The following is an 8,288-nucleotide window of genomic DNA, read 5'->3' as shown; positions in this document are numbered from 1 at the left end:
AGGACAATTCTTTGCCTCATTGATCTTAATACCTAATTAAATCTCCCTAATTCCTTAGGTGAAATTCAATCAAATATTGTATTAAGTTCTGAAAATTATAAGATTACTAGATTATGATCACTTATTCCTATGGCCTCAATAACCTAGGTATATGATTCATATATGAGAAATAAACTCAATTTTCATTGATGAAGATTCCTCTAACTTCAATTGAATGAATGATTAGTTCACAATTGCATTAAGAATAGAATCACATACTCAATTCAATTAAAACCTCAAGGTCCAGATCCAAAATTACATCACAATATCAAATCTGGATCCATAGATCCCTAACAAAAAGAAATCAAAACATGTAGCCTGATTCCTCAAGGTTCAGAGCTTGGAAGTCACTCCCAATCTCTCTATCTAACTCTCCTAAGGTGTAGAAATTAAAAGAAAACAAAAAATTACAAAACATTTACAAATCTAAACTCTTAATAGCTATTTATAATTTTTTCTGCCACCTTCTATGTTGACACTTTAATCACTGAGAGTAATAACGTGGAAAGCCTTCCAGAAGCTTTTAAGGTTGAGATAGTAACTCCAAATGTCCAAAGTGGCACTTAAAAGTGATTTTCAAAATTCTGTTATTTTGTGTGAACACTTTCAGGAGTAAGAGTGTCCACGCGTAGTTGAGCATGGCTACTCTCAGTAGTCAGAGTGAACACTTAAATCTGCGCAGGGCTACTTTCAGCAACCAGAGTGTACACTCAAATTGGCGCGTGAATACTCTCAGCAGCCAGAGTACACTCAAATATGCGCGTGGCTCTTCATGAATTCTGTTGCTGGAGTGGTCATTTTCAGTATTTAAAGTTGCTATGCACTTGATCTTCATGGATTTTCTTCTTTAAATTATTAACTCTATGCACCCAAAGTTGCTACGCCCAACATATATCACTTTATTCTTGATCTTTTAAGCTCAAATCTTCCACTTTCTTTAATTGAATCTTCTTCAATCCTGATCCTCAAGACTCTTAGCTTAGAATCTCCTGCAAAACTAACAAAATTATATTAGAATTCTATTAAATTCACACAATTTGAATTATTAAAGACAAATACTAACTTTATTGAATATTTCTATTTTTTGTGCAGCTTTAACCTTCCAAATTACATTTTCTATCAAAAATAACTTAGAAAACTACTTAAAAACATAGTAAAATATGCATTCATCAAGCCAAAAAATAATTATTAAGTATGTTGTATGTAGAATAATCTAGAAAGTATGGTTAAGAGTTAGTATTTTCAAAAAATCAGGACGAATAGTACTAGGCTCACAGTGCATGGATGGATGAGAACTACTATAGGACTTAGTTATTTTGAGTTATGTAATGGATATTTTTAGTTCTATAGCATTCTTTTGAAATAGTTGTAAAACTACTATTTCTTTTTGTTGTTGATGAAATTTCTAGAATCTTTGGTTTTCTAAAGTACTTATGAATTAATGAAATTTTTCTCAATGAAACTTATATCATTTCATTATTTCTTTCTCATTAGAGAGTTTTTGAAAGAAAAATTTACTTTACCATTTAAATATTTATGAAAATTTATCATATATTAAGGAAAGAAATATAATGTGTTACAATTTTGGTATTAGAACAGTTCATCCAGACCAGACTGGGATATGGGACTAACATGTCTGTGTTGTGTAATAGATATACTAGAATATGAAATGATTATTTGCTAATATGACTTGTTAGATGTGAATTACTTGAACTAGATTTATCTATGTGTATGTGAATGATAGATTAATAAGTGATTTGAGTTTGTTGCGAGATTAGAGCTATGACTGGTAGAGGTAGACCTGCTGGTGCTACAAATGAACTCTTGGAGCGTATGACCCAAGTCTTAGAGACTTTGGCACATAACTAGGAGGCTGAACCAACCAAGTATAGAGGACTTTCTTCTTTTACTAGGCATAACCCTCCAAAATTTGAAGGAAAGTTTGATTTTGAGGGAGCTCAGAGGTGGATAGCAGATGTGGAGAAGATTTTCCATGCCATGGGATGTAAAGAAGAGCATAAGGTAACTTATGCTACTTATATGCTGAGTGGAGAAGCTGAGGACTGGTGGAGATTTGCTAGTCAAACTCTATTGCAAGAAGATGGTTATATTCCTTGGGAGACATTCAAGGCAACCTTCTTGGGAAATTATTTCCCTAGAGATTTAAAGAAACAGAAGGCTAGGGAGTTCTTTGAGTTGAAACAAGGAAACATGTCTATAGGTGAATATGCTGCTGAATTTCATGAATTGATGAAATACTGGCCTCACTATCAACATAATGATGGAGAGGAAGATCTAAGTGCTCAATTTAAGCATGGGCTAAGGCCAGATATTTGAGCTGCCGTTAGTGTATTCCAGCTGACAGATTTACCCACTTTAGTGAGTAAATGTAGAATATTTGAAGCCAATACTAAGGGTAAGACGGTGGATACCAGAATCGGTGGTCCTATGAGGCAAGACCAAAGGCCTCCAAAATTTTCTAGAGGACCTTACTCTAGTCCAAATCAGTCTCAAGTGAAGGGGACTATATCTGAAGAAGATAGTAGTGGTGGTTCTGGTTCTTTCAGAAGACCACTAAAATGTTTCAAGAGTGGTGGACCTCATATTAAAAAGAATTGTCCTCAACTGCCACCAACATGTGACATTTGTGGGAAAATGGGACACACTGCTAGTGTCTGTTGGTCTGCTCCACAAAAGAGTGGAAGTATGAGTGTGGAACAAAGACCTGAATCTAAAGCAAGCACTGGAACAAAGCCAAATGTGAAAGGCAAAGTTTTTGCTATGAGTGGAGCTGAGGCTTCAAAATCAGAGGAGCTTATTAGAGGTAAATGTATCATAAAAGACCGACTTGTAGATGTGTTGTTTGATTCTGGTGCTACTCATTCCTTTATTTCTGTGGATTGTATGAGATGTCTAGAATTACCTGTATCTGAATTGTCTTGTGATGTTATTGTATCTACTCCTACGGGTAAGCCTGTAGCAACTTCTTTTGTGTGTTTAGGTTGTCCTGTGATGGTACATGGTAGGAGTTTTAGTATAAATTTGGTTTGTTTACCTCTTTTTCAACTTGATGTAATTTTGGGAATGGATTGGTTGTCATCTAACCATGTTCTATTGGACTGTAAAGAGAAAGTCTTGATTTTTGGCACTAAAGTATCAGAAAGTGATAAACTCTTAAGTCCAGATCCGTTAGAAAATGTAATGAGTGCTAAGGCTTTCATGGTTCTATTTTCAATTGAGACAGAAAAGGAAATGAAGCCTGAGTATATCCCAGTGGTTAGAGATTTTTTAGAAGTTTTCCCTGATGATGTTACTAAATTGCCACTGGAAAGAGAGATTGAGTTTACTATTGATCTCATTTCGGGAGCAAATCCTATTTCTGTTGCACCATATAGGATGTTGATGAAACGATATTTGAGCTACTCGTCATGCAAAAGATTGTCGTTAATCCTCATCAAATATGCAAAGAAATGAATGCAGTACTAGGGTGTTATCCTAGGTCGTCTCCAAGGAATTTTTGGTTGGGAACATACATCGAACAAGTGTAAACATGTATTTTAAAGCAAATAAATTGGGGGGAGTTTGTCAAATTCCGGGTTTTAATCAAGAACGAAATGTAAATTTAATGAAATTCAATCAATTAAAATGAGTAATCCCTAGTCAAGCAATGAGTTCTATCATTATTCTTCCAAATGATTCAATAATTCCCTTTTCTTTCCCTTAAATTAAGTTAATCTAACAAGCGAAGACTAACTTTAACATCCCAATTAAAATTAAGCATCTTAATGGGCTCCAATCTCTATCCCTAAGATTAAGCAACCTCAAGGATTAACCAAAATTAAGCAATTTTGAATTAGAATTTCGTTAGGTAAATTAGGGTTCATTAAGCAATGTTCCCTTCATGCAAATTCCATTTCATTCAGAGATTGGGGTTAATAAATTCAAGGAAAGAAAGATTTGTATTGCAATTAATCCCAAGAATTCAAGATTCATGTGCATTGACTAGGAATTACAAGGAAGTTTAGCCCTCCATGTGGATGGGCTTCACAAAAGAGAGAAAGAAATGCAAGAACGTAAACATCATTAATGCAAATTCAACAAAAATCAAAAGAGAAATTGGAAATTAAAACCTATAGAGGACCCTTGGCTGTCACCCAAGACTCCAATGTCGTAAGCAATTATCCCAATTTGGCAAAGGAAAAATGTGTAAAGTGTCAAAAGTCCCGTACCCTAATTCCTAAAATCTATTTATAGTGGATGACATGTCACCAAAGTGTCCACTTTTGCCTTTGAAAGTGTCCACTTTGGGCCTTGAAAGTGTCCACGCGCAGGATGGAAGGAATGCCGCTTCTCTGGAGTTACCACTATTTGTGCTGAAAGTAGCTACTTTGGATGGGCGTAGCTACTATGAGAGCCCATAGTAACCACGCGCAGGAAGGCTTCAAAATCAGCGTCCAGGAGCTTCTGAAGTTGCCACTTTTGGTCTTCAAAGTAACTACTTTGGATGCGCGTAGCTACTATGAGAGCCCATAGTAACCACGCGCATCATGCTTCAAGATTGGCGTTCCTGGAGCTTCTGGAGTTGCCACTTTTGGGCTTGAAAGTGGCTACTTTGGAACCTTTAATGCCATGCTTGCTGTAGTTGCCACTTTTACTCCTCAAGGTAGCTACTTTGGGGGCAACTTTCATCTAAGGACCAAGATTTCTCAAATTTGACTTGGGCAATCTGCAAAATCATCAAGATAATTAAAATTGCAATCTATATCTATGTAATTAAATGCAAATTAACCAAAAATTAATAAACCTATGATATTTATTCAAAATGTGATTTTATATTATTTTCACTATCTAAGTCCATTTTTTCTATCCAGAAGCATAAAAAAGGCAAGTAAAAATATAATAAAAATTGGATTCATCACAACCCCAAACTTAAACTTTTGCTTGTCCTCAAGCAAATCAAAATTCAAACAATTCAAATGAAGAGGGTTGAATTTGTCCAAAGAAAATTTTAGAAATTTTCATTTCAACTTCATGCTTTAATTAGCAATTCCAACATCTTCACAACCATAGACTCATTCAACAGAGGAATCATATTCATGTCAAATATTCCATGCAAAGTCCCACTAAATTGAAACAAAATAATCAAGCAAGGTTTCATGTGACTCTCATAATGCAAAGAAACTATCCATCTCACAAGGTGGTGTTTCACTCATCACTCAACAACATTTCAGGCTAAGTGTTTTCCCTCAATCCATGCATTTAGCCTCACCCTACCATAGGCTTGCCCATATTCTCGATCTCCCTTGCCTAGATACAACGAACCACCTATCATGAGGGCTTTGTTGGTCACAAATGGGGTTAGGATAGGCTCAAATTTTAACCAAGGAGGGTGACAAGATCAAGTGGGTACTCAAGAGGAGGGAGTTCTTTTGAGTGATTTAGTGCAACAACTAGAGTGGAATGCCTTAAATGATGTAGCTTAAGAGGTTGAAGCATTCTTTCACCACATTAATTTTTTTTTTTTTTATTTGCCTTATATGGAGATCCTTTTTCAACTCAAATGCCTTGCTATATTTTTCTTTCTTTCTTTTCTCCTTTTTCATTCATTCATATTTTTGTGATATTAAGGACTTTGAGAATCATTTTTTTTTTTTTTTTTTTTTTTTGACATGTATTATGAACATGTATGCTGTCCACCACCCCAAACTTAAGACATTGCTTGTCCTCAAGCAACTACAAGCATAATCAACACCCCAAACTTAGTTTCTTGCACTCAATCTTGAGGCAACTCAAAAGAAATACCTCTATTAAGGAAAAGGGAAGTAAATTTGTTGACTAAGTTTGGAAAAAGCAAGAAGTGGGGAACAGGGAAGTGAAGTGCAAGGGTGGGGGGAAGGGTATGTGCAAAGAAGGCCTCAATCATCTAGATGGAAAATTGCACAATGCATATTGAATTAAGAAACAAGGCAAGTTCTAGAGGATGAATGCAACAATACATGTAATATGCACACAGAAAAAAAAAATAAGAGGCCCAATTCACTACCATGGTAAAAGTGATAATGACTTGCAAAATGAGAGCACAATTCACCCGGCAAGAAAATATGTTCAAAATGTTAGGAACGAAAATATGTACAAAAATGAGAATGAGTATGGGATGGATGGAAAATGCAATCAAAGCATAAAAGCAAAATTATAAAACAGGGGAGTAAATTAAAGGAAACTAGAAGAAATGAAATAAGGAAAATATTTTTGTATTTTATCTAGTACGGTGCAGAAAAAGTAAGCTACAAATAAATGCAAAATAGAGACAAAGAGTTCACCCCCCTTTTATAGATGATGTATTCAAAGTTCAGGGTAAAATGATGCTACTCTTGATGGAACTGAGGGCATCTCTGCACAATGATAACAAGAGTTCAGAAAAAGAACGAAAAGGGAGGTAACATAACTGTTTGAAGGAAAATAACATAAAAGCAGGAACAGAAAGACAATAAAAGGACAAGTGGTTCCTAATTACTTGGGAAAATAAAGGAAAATAAGTACAAGCAGAGAAATAAAAGAAAACACGAAAAGTGGACTAAATGGCATCTTCATCAGAGGTGGATGAGGTGGCGCCTTCATCTTCTTCTACTTCTTCTGCTTCCTCTGAGGAACTGGAGTTGTGGACATCTCTGGGAGCATTGGGATTGAATGGGGGCAAGTCATTCTGAACAGCAGCTCGGAGGAAAGGGGCAGGGAAACGGTGGGCCTGATATATCTGGTCTGAAGTCATCCCCATCTTCTTGCCAATGTTCAGCATCATAGTCTCCATGAGGAGGAGCATGCTGGTTTGACCAGAGTGGATGGCAGACTGCCTCTGTGCTATTTGCTGCAGCTGCTCCTTGATTGTTGCAGGGGTTTCCTTCTTGTATTCGGGTGGCAAGGTGAGACCGGGGTCTGAAGACTTCTTTGGCTTAAATAGGTCCTTTACCAAGGCAGTGGAAATGGGAGGAAGTGCTCTAATTCGCTGCTGGTAGTCTCCAAAATCAACACCTGCATCCTGGCACAACATAGTGATTAGAGAGGGAAAAGCTAAAGAATCTCTGCTCCTTTTAAGGACTTCCAGCATGGCTCTGCTGATGACCTCCCCAACATGGATGGGCATGCCAGTGAGAATAGCATAGAGGAGTTCTGCCCTCTTTACTGCAATGGTGGAGGTGTGGATGACTGGCATGAATGAGCTGACAACAAAGATACTCCACACCTTGGCAGGAGGGAGAAGGTGTTTAGTGGTCAGATTCTTGGGCTGCATTTTACAATCAAATTCCCAATTTTCTCCTTCAATACAGATTGCTTGAAGTATAGGCTGGTAATCCTTTTCCTTTTGTTTGGAGAATGCAGTGAAATCCAATTGGTCAGGTTGCTTCTGCAGAGGAGGGATGTTTAAAACCCTCTGGATGGTGGCTGGAGTGAAACTAACTTGCTTACCCCTGACCATGGTGTGCTTGGGGGGGTAAATGTCATCTTCCAGGTGCAGGGCATTAGCATAGAACTCCTGGGTGATGTCCTTCCACCCATTGCCTGCACAAGAAGTGAAAAGTCCCCAGCCACGTCTGTCTATCTCCTCCTGAAACTGTGGAAATGTCCCCTGCTGGATTTCAAAATTCCTGTCCTGGACGATCTGGCGCCTCAGGATGTTCTCTTTGAAATATTGTTCATGCTCTGGGGACCTAAACCTTGGGTCATGAGTAGGAGGGGGTTGTGATGAAGAGGCTTCAGCTGTCCTACTCCTCTTGGTTCTAGGTGTGTTCCTTCGAGGATTGCCCGACATTATCTGCAGAGAAGAGAGAATATGTGAATGAATAGTGCAGGGGCTGCAAAATAATTTGATATCATCTTAAGTGATTTGTGCACAATAGGGTGTGTAGTGCTACATATGACCCAGAGGGCAATGAATTTCAATCATAGCCTACAAACATAGAGCTCAAATGGTATAGACAAGAGCAATTAAGCACAAAGAATGGTGTGACATACGTACACTATGTATAGCAATCCAATGGATAGTAGAATATGACTATTAAAGCTTTGAAACTCAAGGATCATAATGCAGCAATTAGTGAAATTAAAGTCACGAAAAGCATGTTCAACACCCAGAAAGAGCAACAATTATGGTTAATTTTGTAATATGCATGAGAATCAAGTGCAGCAAAAGTAAAATGGCATGGGATTGAAAAGCAAAACAGCAAAATGGAGGGGCCAAAACTAAATGGAAA

General features: G+C 37.2%; 1 protein-coding gene across 1 annotated transcript; it reads left to right on the top strand.

The window, feature by feature from the left end:
- The first annotated feature begins 1,821 nt into the window (after positions 1-1,821).
- LOC113866831 lies at positions 1,822-3,178 on the top strand. The gene is made up of 4 exons (XM_027501630.1): positions 1,822-1,870; positions 1,976-2,363; positions 2,433-3,054; positions 3,167-3,178. Exons 1-4 carry the CDS (start codon positions 1,822-1,824, stop codon positions 3,176-3,178), a joined length of 1,071 nt encoding a protein of 356 aa, XP_027357431.1.
- The last annotated feature ends 5,110 nt before the right edge of the window (positions 3,179-8,288 follow it).

This window comes from Abrus precatorius, unplaced genomic scaffold (genome assembly GCF_003935025.1).
Source record: "Abrus precatorius isolate BTA unplaced genomic scaffold, Abrus_2018 Scaffold5, whole genome shotgun sequence".
In the NCBI taxonomy this organism is placed as follows: domain Eukaryota; kingdom Viridiplantae; phylum Streptophyta; class Magnoliopsida; order Fabales; family Fabaceae; genus Abrus; species Abrus precatorius.
This window is presented reverse-complemented; position numbering and strand designations above follow the sequence as displayed.